At 36.6% G+C, this 20,260-nt stretch overlaps 1 protein-coding gene across 1 annotated transcript in view; it reads left to right on the forward strand.

The window, feature by feature from the left end:
• LOC134649105 (zinc finger protein Xfin) overlaps positions 1-20,260 on the forward strand; it is a 69,387-nt gene that overhangs the window by 36,074 nt on the left and 13,053 nt on the right. Inside the window, exons 2-4 of the mRNA XM_063503820.1 lie at positions 13,034-14,931; positions 15,327-15,569; positions 15,937-16,127. Coding sequence (XP_063359890.1) covers positions 13,034-14,931; positions 15,327-15,569; positions 15,937-16,127 — 2,332 coding nt within the window. The remainder of the gene's footprint in view (positions 1-13,033; positions 14,932-15,326; positions 15,570-15,936; positions 16,128-20,260) is intronic.

Here is a 20,260-nt window from a genome sequence, read left to right on the forward strand (position 1 = left end):
AGAAACTTACCTCCAAAGGCTCAGGATGGTCAGGTACGGGTAAATCAAAGGCCTTTCCGTTGTTCTAATTGTAAGAAAGACGGCCATATTACTTCCCAGTGTACGCTACCATTAAGGAAATGTGGTAGGTGTTCGAGAATAGGCCACGAAACCGAACAATGTTACGCAAAACTGCCCAATGAAACTACAACACTGCGCGTAGCCGAGAATAGTGCTTAGAGTATCCCATTCATAGTTCCAGCTTCTGTAAAGCCCTTGTTCAAAAACCTAATGATAGTTATTTTAAAACCGCTTTGGTCGATGGTATACCGGTCGATTGCTTGTTAATTTAGATGCTTTGTTAACGCTCCATGATTAATCTCTCGGAACTTATAAGTTGTTTAATATAAATATATATATACTTAGGAATCAACATGACTAGTGCTAATGCACTACTCTTTTGAATGCAAACGTTGGAAAGTCGCAATGTTCAAATTTCGTTGGATAGTGCTGCTGCTATGTAGATGTAGATACACTAGTTACTCTTACATACCTACTGATTAAAATTAGTCGCCATTTAGATATAGTTCAGGTTGGTCTATTAGCTTCTGTTCATTTAAAAGAAAAAAAACGAACTAAATTTCGATAGTGATGTCCAGATCGCAGGTTCGAGCATGCACACTGATTAATGAAGACGATGTTGTTATCGATAAAGGGGTTTATGATGGGATGAGTACACAATGAACACTATTCTATATCGTTAGGTGTATTTCGAGTGTCAATTTGCTTCGTTTATAATGCGGATAGCTCAGGAAGAGACCAGTATAATACATAATTACATATTATGTTATGAACGTTAGCACTCGGAACAAAGAGGGCTCTGGCATATCTATTCTGATTTAAATGTGGCGAAGACCTCGATCCATATGATAGAATTCAACTTTTAGATTTATCATATGAATATTTATCAGAACTGGGTATCACGTGAGTAGGTCATGTCCATACACCTTCAAGATCAGATGATGACCTTGTGGTTTGAACAGTTAAAAATTAGCTGCGTAGGGGACAATAACATTTTTCTTCATTATACGTCACCCTATGCCAGTCTAATTAAGCAAAAGCCTAAGCCAACTAGATGAGTTAGCGGGTAATCAGTTACTATTCCTATTTAGATGACGTTATATACGCTCTTGTGTGACATTTTCAGTAGATAGACCATCCAAGCTCCAGAACAGCGAAATTAATCATCCTATGATTATGTAATGTTCAATGTAGTAGCCTCTTTGGATAAAGAATACTCTAAATAGTATACACTTGGTAGGAATCGTTAGATCGTAACTAACTGATACTCGCTGCCTCGCCTTGTTATGTGGTGGGAGCAAATACAAGTGTACAATTTTAACATTATGTATGCTTGGCTAAGTAGTGCCTCAAGTTTATGGACTTGTCCCTGATTCATTGCCGTCAGTTAGCGGATCACAACTACATAGCTGCCGTTCAAAACGCAAACAGTGAGGTTCAGGAACCTTTAGTTAGATAATGTCATTTATATTAAGTCCATTGAAATGTAATTAAAGAATAACAGGTTATTCCGAGTTACTCCCGATGGCGACTGATGAGTAATCCCAATAGGTCTGCACTGACAAGTACTTCAACATAGGATACTTCAACGTGAATTAAACACAAGAAAAGATTAGAGCTTCTTATTGGTTTACCATGATGCGTGGTTTTGTCATGAATTGGATCGCAAAATACACCTGATCTAAAACAGGCGGAGGTAATGAATATCTGCATCCAATTAAGAAGGTCAATACTCGCTACGTGCTAATCACGTTAAATCATTTGTTAGGAGTAGAAGGAGCAACGTTTACATAGTAGACTCGTCATAATAGATTCGTTCAATAAATACATACTTATGTATACTTATTTAAAACCAGGTTGGAACTCTCAAACATCCGTCCGTACTCTTCGCAGGATTTAGTTTAGTGTTTTTCGCTGAATTATTACCGATCGTAGCACTTCGTTCACTAGCGAATCATGTAGGAAGTTCTGATTATATATTAAATTCCATTTCCACACCCAGGGCCAACGGCCTAGTAAGAGTCGCATTCTGACATATTTGACTGACAACATTACCGGCACAAACTGTCAAGATGTAGATAAAGTAAGGGAAAAATTAGATTTGAGTATAGAGGCGACACAGTAATCTCAAAATATGTATTTATAACATTCTAATCCTAAGATATACGAAGTTGGGAACTTGCTGCGAGTTGAAACTGTTGAAAGACAAATAGTGAAAAGCTTGTAGCTAAATTTCAGAGTCCATATTGTAAGGGTAAAAACACCAGAGCACCATTTTAAACAATATTTATTAGGGAATCACAATAATAATCAGAGTTTTGGACTTAGGTAATACGCGACGCCGATCACGCGCAAAAACCGATCTCTAGATGACAGACGTCATAATGCTGCTCCCAGTGTTGCCGGTTCTCGTAGTGATGTCAAGACCGCTGTTTGACGATGCCGCCTTTTAGCTCGGCCATCACCTGACCCGACCAGCGCCCCGCAGGTCACTGTCATCAGTGCAGCCACTGAAGTCTGCCACAGCCAACGCAGTCGCAGCAAGCTGGGTCTTCACCAGGTGGATGTAGCCTCCACCAGTTCAATATTCTGCGAATTGAACAAGCACCTTTTACGCTCAGCCGATATACAAGCCTTGGTCCTTTTGAGTAATTCGACTCGAGTTCCGTTGAAACGGTCTATTTCGTTATTGTCAACTTACACCAAGATATTTAGTTCTATTTCAGTCGAATTGGAGTAAGGGCTTAAGCCGACTGAACCAAATGTAAGAAAGCATGACCAGGCTAGGTACCAAATAATCCGTGGTATGAGAGGTGTTAGGATATGCAAGTATGCTCAGCACTTGCTTGAAATACACAAAAGGCTTAATTCACGTGCATATGACACCAAGAGGATATAAATACCAATTAATTAATTATGCAAAATAATAAAATATTGCGATGAGCGTGACATCTAGCGGCAGGTAGATAAACCACCCCCTTTTTTGTAACACCATCTAACATAAATTATTTTCTTGTGAATAACGTCATATAACTTTGAAGGATTTATTAGATTTTGATAAGTTTCTAGCATGTATACCCATGCAGCTAACCCAAACCTTCCATTGAGCGGTGCGTTCATACTGACCGCTTAACGTAACAATGACTATTTGTGTCGTTTTAAAAGCAAAGACTTGGAACAAACTCACAATTGGCTTCTCCGTTGTAGGATGTAAGACTCCCTCGCATGCACGCACAAAAATGCGTACAACTCGTGAGAGGCTAACATGGGACACGTCTCATGCATGTGCGGAGCTGCCTAGGCTAGGACACCACTGCCCTTGTAGGCGCAACGACCGTAGAAGTCGGCCCTTCACGATAAGGTTGTCACGGAGCCCGGTGCACGCACTCGCTCCAACTGGGTATTTCGAACAGGCACTCCCTCCAACTCTACTGGATCCGGTACTTCGCCAGCGATCCCTAGAAGGTATAAGTGCAAGCAACCCTTTCAAGGTAACCTTGAGATCATCAGTCTTAAGGTCATTAAAATATCCTTTTGTAAACAAGGTCTCAAGCCAACCTCTCAAGGTCAACAACAAATAGTACGATACGATATAGATAAAACATTTATCGGTAGTAGAAATAATGTTCCTCTTAAGGATAATATCATATCACATGCAATGGTCCGCCTCTTCAAGCCTGCACTGCAGATACCAGGAACAAACTAGACTGTTAAAGATAGTCTTGTATCACATGCAATGGTCCGCCTCTTAAGGCCTGCACTGCAGATATACCAGTAACAAAATTAGCCTATTAAGGATAAAATAAGCTCACATGCAACGGTCCGCCTTTTAAGGCCTGCATTGCAGCAAATACCAGTAACAACCATCCTCTTAAGGATAGTCTTATATCACATGCAATGGTCCACCTCTTAAGGCCTACACTGCAAATACCAGTAACAACCATCCTCTTAAGGAAAGTCTTATATCACATGCTATGGTCCGCCTCTTAAGGCCTACACTGCAAACAAACACCAGTAACAACCATCCTCTTAAAGATAGTCTTATATGACATGCAATGGTCCGCCTCTTAAAGCCTACACTGCAAATACCAGTAAACAACCATCCTCTTAAGGATTGTTTTATATCACATGCAATGGTCCGCCTCTTAAGGCCTACACTGCAAATACCAGTAACAACCATCCTCTTAAGGATGTCTTATATCACATGCAATGGTCCGCCTCTTAAGGCCTACACCGCAAATACCAGTAACATCCATCCTATTAAGGATGTCTTATATCACATGCAATGGTCCGCCTCTTAAGGCCTACACCGCAAATACCAGTAACAACCATCCTCTTAAGGATGTCTTATATCACATGCAATGGTCCACCTCTTAAGGCCTACACTGCAAATACAAGTAACAACCATCCTCTTAAGGATAGTCTTATATCACATGCAATGGTCCGCCTCTTAAGGCCTACACTGCAAATACCAGTAACAACCATCCTCTGAAGGATAGTCTTATATCACATGCAATGGTCCACCTCTTAAGGCCTACACTGCAAATACAAGTAACAACCATCCTCTTAAGGATAGTCTTATATCACATGCAATGGTCCGCCTCTTAAGGCCTACACTGCAAATACCAGTAACAACCATCCTCTGAAGGATAGTCTTATATCACATGCAATGGTCCGCCTCTTAAGGCCTACACTGCAAATACCAGTAACAACCATCCTCTGAAGGATAGTCTTATATCACATGCAATGGTCCGCCTCTTAAGGCCTACACTGCAAATATCAGCAACAACCACCCTTTCAAGGATAGTGACAAGCAACAGGCCGCTCCTTAAAGCCTCTGTTGCGATTACCGGCGCCAGGAAGTAGCCTATTAAGGACAGCATCCCTTGCCAAGACTAAAGTAACAGCCCTTCTTAAAGAGCACATAATAATTAAAGCTCTATAGCAGACATTGAAGAGAGAAAGTAATATAAATATAAATAAAATAATCACTCAGTTCTCAATCCGAGTGTCTAATAAAATTAATCAAGCACAATGTGTTTATTTTAGTCGGCAAACCCGTTAACAAAACACATAAGTATGACAACAGTAACCCAGTTCTAAATCTGGGATGAAACAAAATCACAACTCGATTCCAAACTCGAAAGTAAGTAATATAAATAAAATCACTCAGTTCTCAATCCGAGTGTCTAATAAAATTAATCAAGCACGTGTTTATTTTAGTCGCCAAACCTGTTAACAAAACACATAAGTATGACAACAGTAACCCAGTTCTAAATCTGGGATAAACAAAATCACAACTCGATTCCAAACTCGAGAGTAAGTAATATAAATAAAATAATCACTCAGTTCTCAATCCGAGTGTCTAATAAAATTAATCAAGCACAATGTGTTTATTTTAGTCGGCAAACCTGTTAACAAAACACATAAGTATGACAACAGTACCCCAGTTCTAAATCTGGGATAAAACAAAATCACAACTCGATTCCAAACTCGAGAGTAAGTAATATAAATAAAATAATCACTCAGTTCTCAATCCGAGTGTCTAATAAAATTAATCAAGCACAATGTGTTTATTTTAGTCGGCAAACCTGTTAACAAAACACATAAGTATGACAACAGTAACCCAGTTCTAAATCTGGGATAAAACAAAATCACAACTCGATTCTAAACTCGAGAGTAAGTAATATAAATAAAATAATCACTCAGTTCTCAATCCGAGTGTCTAATAAAATTAATCAAGCACAATGTGTTTATTTTAGTCGGCAAACCTGTTAACAAAACACATAAGTATGACAACAGTAACCCAGTTCTAAATCTGGGATAAACAAAATCACAACTCGATTCCAAACTCGAGAGTAAGTAATATAAATAAAATAATCACTCAGTTCTCAATCCGAGTGTCTAATAAAATTATATCTCAGTTCCTAATCTGAGAATATACTCGTAGTCAGTTCTTAATCTGAAAACGGTACCTGAAATAACAGCATTTGCCTTTAACATGGAAAATATAAAATAATAAGCAGTTGCTACTATGCAACCAATTGTAAATAATCATGTGCAACTTGGCTTGCCTCTTCCGTGCCCCTAAATAAAGGCAACACTCTTACTATACCACATTGAACTACAGTAGAGCCTGAACAGAAGTTCATGTTATCGAGGTTCCTCTCTTACCCAGGTTCGCCTTATCGAGGTTTCACAAATTGTATTTTTCAACCATCATGAAGTGTATATTGATAATGACCAATCAGTCAAATCATGGCACATATGCTTAAACCATAAAGCTTCCAATCCCAAGACACACATGGTTGATTTTCTCCAGCTGTGCATGTGCATTTTATGTGTAGATAACTCAACACATCATCATCCAGGTTAACTTATACCTGCACAAAACTAAATAATTTTGTTAAATGCCATGCAAGCACACATTGTAAGATAAATGAGTTCATAACATAATAAACCACAATTTATGCATTTTTCAAAACAATGAAATACATACTTAGTGAACCCACAAAATTTGTGAAACATATTATTATTTATAACTTCTGATTTATGAAACCCAGAAGTAATAAAAGTGTACTGTTTATTAATGCAAACGGTACCATAACACACTACAAGTTCAGACGAAAACCGTCAATAACTTCAAACAGTAGCTCATGACATGATATTCTTCGGTCAATGTTCATTAGCAGTGAATGGGTTAAAATAGTTATTTGGAAAGCTTTAACCAAGCTATTTACCTTCGTTTAATATTCACCCATAAAACACTTATCGGACTGGAACGTTTAGAGTCCAGTCGCACTTGTATGTAAAAGACATGTATCATGTAGACCGTCAATATCCATATTGACTCCTGAAAGTATTTACCTCGCTTACCATTAGCAACAACCTGCTTTACCAGTGTCATACTCAGCTCAGTAAATATCTTGTTCAATATGTCCATCTCTTTGACAAGATTTTAACCTTGGAAATTCATCAAACTTCATCAGTAATAAAGTTTTGTTATAATGAAATGCATCTGAAACATACTGTTAGAACACAAATGATTATCATTGTCAATAACTCAAACACTTGACAATGTCATGCCAATAAAACTTTCATTAGTTTGGTAAGTCTGTTTAAATATATGTCTTTGGTTCATTTTATAATATGACATTTTGTGAAAAATATTTGCAATGCAAACTTTAACCAACATCCCAATGAACAAAACAACAACCACAACATACTATAAGCTGTATGCAATTAATTTGTATGAACATTCATAAGATTTTTCATACATAGAACCAATCAATAATATGTACAGACAGAAATTTTCTCAACATTTCAAATGATTTACTGCCTTATTTATCAGTATGTCTGCAACTTAATGTTAATTGCGAGAATGCATGAGGTTATATGTGATATGGACTGTCTTTTAAAATATTCAGCCCGAGGAGGCTCCGGAAACATGGAGTGACTACTTTTGTCACAGACAATACTAACCAGCTACAAATAACTGTCACCTTTCGCTTATTCACAAAGCGCACTTTACCAACCCACAGTCAACGTAACACATACTAACCGTCAGTATACATGTACAACATGAACAAGCATTTTATTTCTAAATAAATACCTCATTCTCCATGACATCAGAGATTAAGTATCAACATATTTTCTCCATATAATGAATTAGTTGAACACTTGGACATATTATACCTGGCATCCATAACCAACTAACTTTGAAATATTATCCATGTCCATCCAGGCACATTATAGAGGCCTGACCCGATAGCCACTCTAGTACCTTCAACGACGGTATGGTCGTTCAATTCAAGAATCATTGCTGTTAAATTTCTGGAAATTACACAAACCAAAAACATACCAACAAAGCATTATTTCAGTTGCAATAAGCATGTGTAATATCACACACACACACACATGTGAAACAACAAGTAATTTCTCCTTATCGTTGTTGTAACCAATATTCCAGTGTTTTTGAAAACTTGTAATCTATTTTATTTTGACTGAAAGGATAAAGTATTAAATAGCACTCATTGTTAATCATGAAAGCATAATACCACCATACATATAGCATCAATCAAGGCTAAATTTACATTACCAAACTTGTTTTATATGCTTTTTACTTGAATGTAAATTTTACCACGACACAAACTTTAGAAAATGTTCATAGCATTTTGTTAATATGTCATGTAGACATACTTAATCACATTATGTTATGTATCTGAAAACACATGGATTACAAAAATAACACAACATATAAGTGAGGCAGTGAATATTTACCACTATGGCCCCGGAGCACTGTTAGGTGTTGGATCGACAGACTTCTTACCTGAGTTAACTTTTACCTGAGTTACTCTGTAATCCCAAGGATTTATTTCATTCATACCAATATCAAAATTCAATTGTACCTAATGGTATCTGTCAGCTTATGTCTTGTGATCTTCTGCTGTGAATATTGTAATACATACATGCCAGCAGCTTTATTACACTGTCAATATGTATTATTTTTGACAGTCATGATCACTGATGTACATAAACTGAAATAGGTATCTGAAATCAAACACAAAACAAGGCAAAGACACGATAGGTACGCCAGCAGCCAATAGCCGGCACAGGTTAGTTTTGTAGGTTAAGTATCCTTTTAGATATAATTTTGACACCAATCTTGGACTTTGTATATTTAAGTCTGACTCTCATGAGTGGTGTTGGTGTATTTACTCATTACAATCAGATTAACGATCAGAACAATGAAACAAGGAAGGACTACGCGCGGTAAATTTCGTAATGTCAATTTCGACAAATTATATCGTAGTAGGCGGGAATCCATTATCGCACTTCTGAAGCTGTAAGGGTAAAAACACCAGAGCACCATTTTAAACAATATTTATTAGGGAATCACAATAATAATCAGAGTTTTGGACTTAGGTAATACGCGACGCCGATCACGCGCAAAAACCGATCTCTAGATGACAGACGTCATAATGCTGCTCCCAGTGTTGCCGGTTCTCGTAGTGATGTCAAGACCGCTGTTTGACGATGCCGCCTTTTAATATACATGTAAAATAAATAATGTGTGAGAGTGTGAGTGTTCGTATACTATATAATATAGTATATAGACTTAATGACAGTTAGGAAAATACGAAAATTTGAAGTTTATAAACAAACTGGTAATTATTAGTTTACGAATATATTGAAATTTGTTTAGGGAAGGTACTTTGCTGATCTCACTGCGAATACATTTATTATACATTATTAATCATAAATATTTACATGTATGGATTAATCTGTCAGCTCCCACGGCTCATATATGAGCCAGAACGCTTATGGTGACGTCATATCGTGGGAGTCGACAGGTTAACGGCCCTAATCACCAGATAATTGAAAGAAAAAATTGGAGTCATTTTGATATGTTGAATGAATGAATGAATGAATGAATGAATGAATGAATGTTTTCTTTATTCAGGCAATAGACCCATTACATCATTTTAAAATAAAAATACAATAAATTTAGAAATAAAAATATATAAAAATAAAAAGTAAAGAAATGTAAAAATAAAACTACTTACGGTTCGGTTGCTGATGCACGGACAACCAATGCAGGAAAAACACATTTTGGTAAATGTGTTCACCGACACTTGTAAATTTCTAATGCTTTATGCGTTAAAAGTTGAATGGCCTGTTGGTATTCATTATTTATGTTTTCGAGGTATTTATTTAATGAAAGATACAGCAATTGGCTTCAATATTATTAACAAATTAAATCTATGTCCGTTTTTTCTCCAGTAATAGGCAGCATAGCGCTATTAAATTTAAAACAAGAATTTATTCAATATCAATCGTAAGCATCATGGCTTTGTTTATGGCAAAATGTTGCCAGTGTTTGAAAACTGATGGTAAATACTTATTTTACGATACCATTACTTTAGTCCAATATTAATTACAATATTTTATATCAAGAATATTTCGTATGATTTTCTAGTTTGCACAGGCCGTGAAATAATGTCTGTTTGCAAATACACATAGGCTATGAAAAATAATGCTTGTCTACTAACAATAATTTCATTTCAGCTTACACGGACCATGAAATAATGTCTGTTTGCAAATACACTTAGGCCATGAAATAATGCCTATTCATTTATAAATCCAGGCCATGAAATAATGCCTGTTGACTAATAATAATTTCATTTCAGCTTGCACAGACCATGAAATAATGTCTGCTTGCAAATACACTTAGGCCATGAAATAATGCCTATTCATTTATAAATCCAGGCCATGAAATAATGCCTGTTGACTAATAATAATTTCATTTCAGCTTGCACAGACCATGAAATAATGTCTGCTTGCAAATGCTCCTGGGCCATGAAATAATGCCTATTCCTATATAAGTCCAGGCCATGAAATAACGCCTGTCTCTATGTACTCTGCGGGCCATGAAATAATGCCTGCTAGGATAAGATTAATATAGTTTTCTTGTTTACCTACATGGGCTATGATATAATGTTTTATTGAGTCTAGGCCACTAAATAATGTTTTTAAATTATTTACAAAACTTTATCAGTTTGTTAACTACAGTACTTTTGATGTGCCATGAACTATTGTTTATTTCATTAACCTTGAGTTGTATTATTAGACGTTGTTAATATTCATTCATTACAATGTAATAACAATGATTTACTTAAATGTCCTATAGGCAATAAAGCCTGTTACTTATTAACTGATCGATTAGTAGTAAAGTAGTAGATACTTAATTAGTCAATCTGTACTAAATTTTGTGTTAATCTGTATTGTGAACTTCAAAATGTTTCATATATGATTCGATTTACGAGGTCGTTGCATCGATTTGGATGGCCGACTGTTAGCTTTATATAATTGATAACATATTATTTACATGCCTTAATGTGATTTATTTAATAAAAGAAGTAAGTGTAATGATTAAACCAAGACTGACAGTTGGCACGTCGGCCAATCAGGGCGCTGCTAAAATGGTGGCGCGGCGTTCTGATTGGCCGACAGTGATGACGCCTGAAGTAGCGGGAATAGTGACAACGGCCGTTAGGCAGTCTTGTTTTAACCACCAACAGAAAAGGAGATTTAGAAAGAAAGTAGTAATCTGCAAATTGTATGGTTAAAATTATATGATTAAAACTTATGCTTTAATATAATAAAGCAAGCATCCTATGATTGCATTGGTTTGGTGAGTTAAGTGTGAGGATACATATGATATTGTGATAATAAACAGTAAGTACTTGAATCAATATCATCTTTCATTTGTCTACCTAAATTACATACCTTTGGCCAGCTTGTTAGCCTTAAAACCTTAAAGTCAGCTTCCTGCATTCACATTTATTTGCAAGAATACTTAATTATAGTTACAGGATGTTCTTGTAGAAAATTGTACAGTATTCTATCGTAATTAAACGATGCGCAAATTTTATAGTACCTAACGTTAATTTTTAGTCTATCACATTGTTAGACTGAAAATTATTATATTATTGAATTTAATTTTAATACATGCAATATAGCCAATTCGATAAATAGATTTCACACAAGAAATTGTATAGCACATTTCATTACATCAATAAAATTGGACTAATATCAGTACATTATTATATTACATAAAATTTATATTTAATTGGATTTATAATAACTATTTAATTATTTGCATTATTGTGCTCAATATACTGCTTGACACTATAGAAACAGTGTTCTAATAAAAAGCTTGTCATTTTCTTCCTAAATTCAGTAGTGTTTAGATATCTTAAATTGACAGGCATACAGTTATATAGTAGGATACACATATTATAGGCGTTATTTTTGTATATAGCCGTGTTTCATCTTGGCTGATATATTAGATTTTGATATTGAGTTCTCTGAGTTCCTGAGAAGAACTCAGATCTCATTTTAAATATGTCTGGGCGATTCTTTACAAATAGACACCCTTTTAAAATATACATGCAAGGTAATGGTAGTATCTTTAATTCCTTAAACAGTGGTCGGCAACTACAACAGTCTATAAGATATCTTGTAGACATCACCAAGATACGATAACGATGTTTAAGATCTAACCTGTCAAATTTGACATTGCGCGGTTCTGGAGATACTCTTGAACGATTTCCACAGGATATGACTTAGAAATCCAATTCACATCTAATAGATATCTAATTCTATCTAACGTAAAAGTAACATTGGTTGCCGGAATTGCGCTACAAAAGAGAACTAGTTGATATCTAAACTATAACGTATCTAGAATGGATGTAGTATGTGTCGTATCTTGTGAATATCTTTAAGTTCGAATACAGCAGTAGGCTAGGAGATCGTTAGGTAAATTAGCTTATGTCAACACTTCTAGTTAATTTCAAGTTATTTCGCGATTGCAAATGAAGTCAGAAAGTACATAAATTCACCTGTCGCTATGGCGTGATCGCCGAGGAACTGACTGAATGCCTATAATTCATTTTAAACCGAAAGATGACTATGCAAATGCAGCAAAGTCCTACAGTAATTACTTGCATACATTATCGATTGAAACAACCGGAATAATTCTTCATTTCCAAACTAAAAAGACCTATGTGCGCCTAAACTTGAAGAGAGCAACGTCGTTTTGAGTTCGGGGTTGATGAGTTTATTACCTATTACACGCGAAGGATAATATGTTAAGCTGTTATCAGTCTTATGGCAATGGTGTTAAAGAGGGATATGCATTGCTTGGTTAGGTTGGGGTATAAACTATTTCAAGTGGTGACATCGATGAAGTCTTATGCTGGTTATACCTAAGGCCGGTTAAGTGTTTCATTTTTTTAGGACTAAGTATAAATTAGACAAGCATCTAGTGCATTATTGACATTTGCGGCAGGGAAAAGTCGACAGTAACGTCGCGCTGCAATGTGCGTCTGAATCCGATCGGTACCGTGGCTCTAAAGGCAATCCTATTGTGGAAATAACGTTTAGGTATAGATTTACCTTTTGTTTTCAGATGCTGTCACCACGAGATGATGAAGATGATGATAATCACCTTTGCATCAGATGCAACACCACCATCATCGGACTCGACAACTACGTCAAGCATAGAAAAGAACGATGCTCTAAATCCAAGCCACAACCGAAAGTTGAAATAGCTATCGATCCTTTAGAGCCCACTTATAACCTTGGAGCAGACGTCTTCTTTCAGTCTTTAGAACTTCAAAGCAGTGTCAAAAAGACTATATCACGACTGACTCCACCGATACCGATGACCAAATCCAGCTTAGATAGAAAGAACGTTCTAGTAGTTGCATCTACTTCTAGCGACATAAGGACGATGAGTCCAGTAGAAAGTAATTTCAGAGGTGGTGACTGGATTGGTGGACACAGTTTAAGAATAGGCAGCAATGAGGATAACCAGACTAAATTGATAAATGCCGTTGCCAGTATAAGTGGTGCTGTAAAGAAGGAAACACCTACATCCTCTTACAATATACACCCTTTTAATGATTTCAAACCTGATGACGAATCTGATGAGTCTGAGGATTCTGATGATGAAGACGAAGAGGAACCGCCATCAGGTGGGAAGTGGAAACCTCCTCCAAACTATACTGGGGGTAAATGGAGACCGGCATCTCCAGAGCATGAGGAATGGGTAATCAGAGATGAGCAGGAACATACAGGAGGAAAATGGAGACCGATTATAGCTGATGCTGATAGAGATGAAGATTATGACGCTCCACCTCCAGGACATACAAAAGGGAAATGGGTACCAGGAGCCCATGAGAAATCGCAGATCATGCAGACGACTATACAGATGAAAGGATCAGTTCAATATTGGTGTGGTCCGTGTAATAGAAGATTAGGTTCAAGGGCGATTTATGAGAAGCATTTAATGTCCAAATTACATATGAAAAAGGTGCTGCCTGAGAATGAGTTAGAGTTCTCAGGACATTTGCAACCATTGAGGAGTACTGTCGAACAAAGCAGTCGCAAATTACGATCGGTTAGCAAACCTGAACTACCGAAAAGTATTCTTAGAACGGAGCTTGAAAAGAAGAAAAAGAGAAAACGTAAATTACGCTTCGTCAACTGTCCTGGCTGCAAATCGAGGGTCCGGCAGCATTTGATGGGGAAGCATTTAATATCCCATTACCATTTCCGAAAAGCTTCAAGAGTACAAAACCAGGTATATCGTCAACTGATCCTAAACAATATTGACGTCATAGTCCACCAATCTCCTTTCCAATGCAGCCCTTGTAAGTTCTACACGAATTGGCTACCAAATTTCATGCAGCATTGGTCTTCTGAAGAACATAGCCAGATAACATCATCCATGGACGGTCGACATTGGTGCTCCTTTTGCAAATTCGAATGTGAAACGTTAATGGATATGCTGCTACATCTATCTGGCACTGACCATAGCGAAGTAGTAGCGGTTATCAACAGATCCATGCCGATAATTATTAGAAAGAGAACCATTCTTAAATGCGAGACCTGTTACAGAGAGTTTCGTTACAACGCTGAGATTAGACGGCATTGTCAATTGACAGGTCATCAATTGACGTATACAGCTACAGATGAATATCAAGAGCTCCACAATTGCCAGCAATGTACACTAAAGTTTAAATCTTCTCTAACTTTGGCTGCCCACTTAAAGTCCGTTCACAAGCAGAAAACACACATGTGCTTGGTATGTTCTCGAACCTTCTGTTCAGCAGACGAAGCTAAGCAACACAGGAACACTTCAGAGCATAGGCTGAGACGGAGGGCTAATATGAAAGCACGTGGCTTGCCTGTGAAAGAAGTGAGTAAGAAATGCCCGTATTGCATTGAGAAGAAAGCTGTTTTGGCTAATGTTCTGGAGCTGAAAGACCATATTAGGAGGATGCATCCTAATAACAAAAAGAAGTAAGTAATTTTAAAGGTTCTAGTTTTTGATACATATGACCTGCTGGCAATTTGCGGTCTTGTATGGAGCTGGCATTGACACTGCCAGACACAAAATCAACTAAGCTGGTTCTTAATATGTTGATAAAACTGTACCTATAATAAAGAAGGCATTAGAGAAAAAGATCATAGATAAGTTCACTTCATTGTCAAGTCTTCTTTTTAATCGTATTCTTCATTACTGAAGGTAAAAGGAAGAAAAAGGAAATAAGGATAGTTTCCTTGAAAGTTTTTTGTACCAAATATTGTTAACCAGCTGCTTCCATTTGAATCGGTTTTCTTTTAGACCGTTACAACGGAAAAATTTGTTATTTAAGTTATTTTTGCTGTACGTTCACGTAACCATTATTTTCCAGATGTCCAAAATGCGGCATGTCCTTCATACTCCCACAGGAAGTGACCCGCCACATTCGCTCCAATGCCTGCCAGTTCCGCAACTGGCTACCCCCCACTTCCAACCACCAGCTTTGGAACTGTAGCCAATGTCTGTTTACCACGGACTCTCAAGCTGAATGCTTCTTTCATGAGGTGTTACATACGGCTCCGGTCAAGGAAGTTCAAAGAATCGATGACCAGGACAAAATTATCCTAAAATACAGGTACGTGTGTTTGTTTTTAGCAAACCGGTCGTGGAACTGCCTTTTCTCTGCCAGGTCGAAAGCTTCTTTTGAGGTTTTACTTATAGTTCCAGTTAATGAAATACGAAGAATTGATGATCAAGAGAAAATTAACTGAACAATAGGTATATGTATTTGTTTTAATTACGTGAGGTGTTCAGAGGGGGTAGAAAGAGTCAAGCCGAATATCACTTGTGTTACTATTATAAACGCACGAAAGGAACTATAGGGTGCTTGCTTGCAACTTTAGCGCTGTGACATATGATTTACCGATAAATAGGTTGCGTATTTCTCGAGTTACGTACCTACTCGTGAACGTACCGTGCGTATGAACCTATATTTTTTTCAGATGCCCATTATGCCCCAAGAACTTCAGCAAATCTTCCCTCCGTCACCACCTCCGACAGCACACTTGCGAACGTCCCTTCATCTGCAAGAACTGCGGCGCCAACTTCACGAGAAAAAGTAGTCTGGTCAACCATGTCCAGAAAGAGCATGAGACGCCGAAAGTGGCGAAAGAAGAGATGCAATGCGGGAGGTGTAAGAAAAAGTTTCCAAACGAGTAAGTATTACACCTTAACGTGTCATTCTATGGAACTTGCTAACTATGTAAACAAAAGTCACTAGTAAATTGACATTCAGAGACAAATTTAATATGGCGGTTTGTTTACATAGTTAGCAAGTTCCATAGAATGACACTTAAGCTACCTTTTTTTAGGACCTTAGGGAATTTGAAAATTAAATCATGTAATTTAGTTATCATTAGCACGTGCATTTAGCCGTAGGATCTATGAAAGTGTAAAAATTAAAATGTCATATACAACGTTATTAAGTCCTATAACGTGTCGAGAATATGCTAGGAAGATGATATTGCTCGAGATAAATCATTTTATAGTTGGCCAAACCAGTCAGTCAGTAAGAACCAGGAAAACTATACTCATCCTTTTCTTTTGGGTGCTAGACTAAGTCTAAGACACGTAGGTCATAGTTTGATTCTCTCTGTCTATGTTTGAAATGAGACAGTCCTTTCACAAACTATATATTCATAATTCCGAGCAAAATTATGCATAATTATTTTGTATTAATTCCATAATATAATTTACCACGTCAAATTCCATCTCCCAGTTTAGAATCCTTAATATTTTCGTCACTACACGTGTTGAATTCACAAATCGCGTTGTCATGAACAAAGTAAAGGAAATTTATAAATGATACACGCCACCGATTTGCAATACCGACATATTTACTAAAAAGGTCATAAAAACTCTACATTTGTCAATCCAAAATCACCCATAACAGTTAAGATATAAAGTTGAAAATTGATTGAATAACGTGTGGCGGTTGGTTGTTTTGAAATGGGCGTGTGCGCAGGATGCACCGTGTCACACGTCACATAACTCCTTCACACATATCGGGAAACATTCATAATTTGATGGTTGATCATTTTTGTGTGTATGGGAGATGGATGCAGTAGGTCGGCTTGTATGGAAAGTGAAACTAGGTTTTCCAAATTTTTCTTTACACACGTATCGGGATCGGGACACATTCATAAAATCTGCGCGGAAAGAGAAGAGTCGCGGAATGTATGGGACCCAATACAATCCACGACTCTTCTCTTTCCGCACAGACTCTAATTTGATGGTTGATAATTCTTGTGTATTATGGGAAATGGTTGCAGTAGGTCGACTTGTTAAAAGTGAAATTGTGGAAACTATTGTAACACTCTCCCACCTCTCTCCTCAACTAACCCTACTTTACCCTACCTAGCTAGACCTAGACTAGCCTAAAATACTAAAAATTCCAATAAGAAAATCTAAAATTCTAAAAAACCTTTAAAATACCGCAATCCGTAAATACCTTTATTAATAAATATAAAAGTAATGTAAATAACCTAAAAAGCTAATTAAATAAGTTAATATCTTGAATTGGATCAGTAAATTGGCCAAATGATCGTCTAGTGTTTATGTAGTACCCTTCGTCGTAACCGCTAATAGTAACCGAAATCCTTTTCGCATATAAGGAAAGAGTTATGAATCCTAATAATGTCAAATAATTATTAACCCGTGAACTATATCAAAGTAAAACATGTCCGAGATATAAGAAAGATCATTGCAAGTCATAGTAATGTTTGACTTAGACTATGTCTGTAATCAGAAGTAATCAATATGTCAATAGTAAAATGTCGTAATTAAGTAAGTCTGTAAAATGTCATTGTTAATTGTCAGTAAAATATGTCAAAGTAAGTAAAGTCTGTTGAATGTAAGTCATAGTTAATTTGTCAGTAAAGTATGTCAAAGTAAGTAAAGTCTGTTGAATGTAAGTCAGTTGGTCAATGTCAGATTGAATTCTAATAAATGTCACAATTACAAACATTTTGTTTTTGGGGTATAGATGTCGCTCCGCCTCCGCGACACCCGTGATCATCATCCAGTTGCAGGTCAGAATCCCCGCCCCAGTTCGGAAGGAACTATTTTGTGGTCCAGAAGGGACATCTTTTATAATGACTGGCCTACTTCACCATTTGACCAAGTCATTATTTTGTGACATTTTTCGTCAACATTGAGAGGAAATCAAAGGGACAATTTAACATAACAAAATACTGGTAGTAGAGCAGCTGTATTTGATCCACTCTAATTCCCCAGAATACTGCAATTTTGTAGTATACGTATTTCAATATTCAATGAAATGATATTATCCAAACATTAGCTGTAGTCATTTTGAATCTCACTTTCGGACCAAAATAAACTACGGTCTTGCATCTGCCTCGACCTAGCCCGGACAAACCACTCACTGATATATTTCAATAATAATATGACCTTGTATTTTTAAGGCCAAGTGTGAAAATTACAGATCTGTAGAAAACAGAATGAAATCGTCATACAGACTGCCAAGGGACAGGCAAAATAAATATTTCTCTCATAAGCAAAGTGACTCTACAATACTACAGTATATTGTGGTTATTAACTTTAGTTTTTCCCACAATATATTTCTACCAGTAGCGTTGCAAAGGACCAAAATATATTTAAAGTCATAAGTAGATATGTCAAGTTTGTCAATAAGTCATAAATAAGTATATGTAATAAAACCCTAATAATCCCTAACCCCACTCTACATCCTAGCTATAGCTATTTTGAAATTAACCCATAAACCCATAGTTATAATCGTAATATACAATAAAAATAGCCATATCAAATGTATCGAAGGGGAACCTAACTATCTACTGTGAATATCTAATGGCTTTGTTAAATTAAAATTATAAACCTAGATTAATCCTACATTCCCTAAGCCAAACAAATATAAAACCTAGCCCTAACAGCTAAACTAACCAACTATTCTACCGATATATTTGCAAACTAGTATCCCGGGATACACATTTAATTTACTCGCGTAATTACTCGATGTGCAATGAGTAATCTCTAGTCTACAGCTAACTAAGACGAGTGAGGAAGCTCGATTTAGTCTAGATCCTATTCCTCGTGTGCTGGCCAATATATCCACACAGGGGGTTGGGACAGCGGATATATAGCCGGAAAGGGTAATATAAAAGTGAATATATAAATATATAGATACGGGATATTTGGACTAGAACCTGGCTTTTTTAAGAAGTCTAGTTGACAACCCAAATCGTCCAGATTCCAGGGGTAAAACCTGTCTTAATAAACGCAGGAACTGCCAGGTCCCACCTGGTATTTATCAAAAATCCGCAATTAGTGAACTAGGGCTGTAGTTGACACCGTTTGGTTACCCGCCCTATCTCTCCAACCACCCAGCACTGCGCTGAATTGGAACTTGTTCTGTCTACCTCATAATTTATATAAGAAAGCTGTGAAATATATCGCAAAACTACTTTAAATTAATATATAAAGTCTTCCAACCAAGATCATTTCAGTGTTAAATATCACTAAAATAATCCAAGTCAAAACACTGAATATATTAAACACAATTAACTCACAAATTAATAAATTGCACTGAAAACTAAACATGACTTTAAAACCTTTAGTACTATTGATTTGTAACCTAAACTTCACCAATATATTCACATACATTAGCGCTTGTCTGAGCACAAATCAATAAACAAATAAAATAATTTAAATTCACTATGAATGGCACTATGAACAACACAAACTTTATAATCTTATTAAGTCTATTGATCAATAGTTTAGACTTCACTTAGTACAATTTTAAATACTAGCGCTTGTCTAATCCACAAACCAATAAACAATAAAACCCTCAAAAATTAAGACAAATTAAATGAACTTTTCTAAAACTATCAAATAAAACCCCACAACAAGTTACGTTATATTATGCTCCAACCCAAACTCTACCAGCATCATAAGATTCTAGCAAAGTCCAGGCCAGGACACAACATAGGTAACCTAGATTAACCTAACTACCTACACTATCGAACCAGTTCCAACGGACTGCTGAAGGCCAAGAAAATGCTTGTGCAATTCCTTATAAACATCCCTACCATGCCATGACGCTTCCCCGCTATTCCCAGTTCCTTTGCCCTCATTGGTATACCTCAAACTAATGCTGAACTTCATAATCGCATGCAAATTAAACCTTATTTACTAATTAAAATAAGGTCCAACTTGACCTACTTAATGGGTGTGGTTTAAAATATTATTATGACGGCTGTGGGTTGACACCTCAGTTTGTTTTAGGGTTCG

The sequence above is a fragment of the Cydia amplana genome, chromosome 6 (assembly GCF_948474715.1).
Source record: "Cydia amplana chromosome 6, ilCydAmpl1.1, whole genome shotgun sequence".
NCBI lineage: Eukaryota > Metazoa > Arthropoda > Insecta > Lepidoptera > Tortricidae > Cydia > Cydia amplana.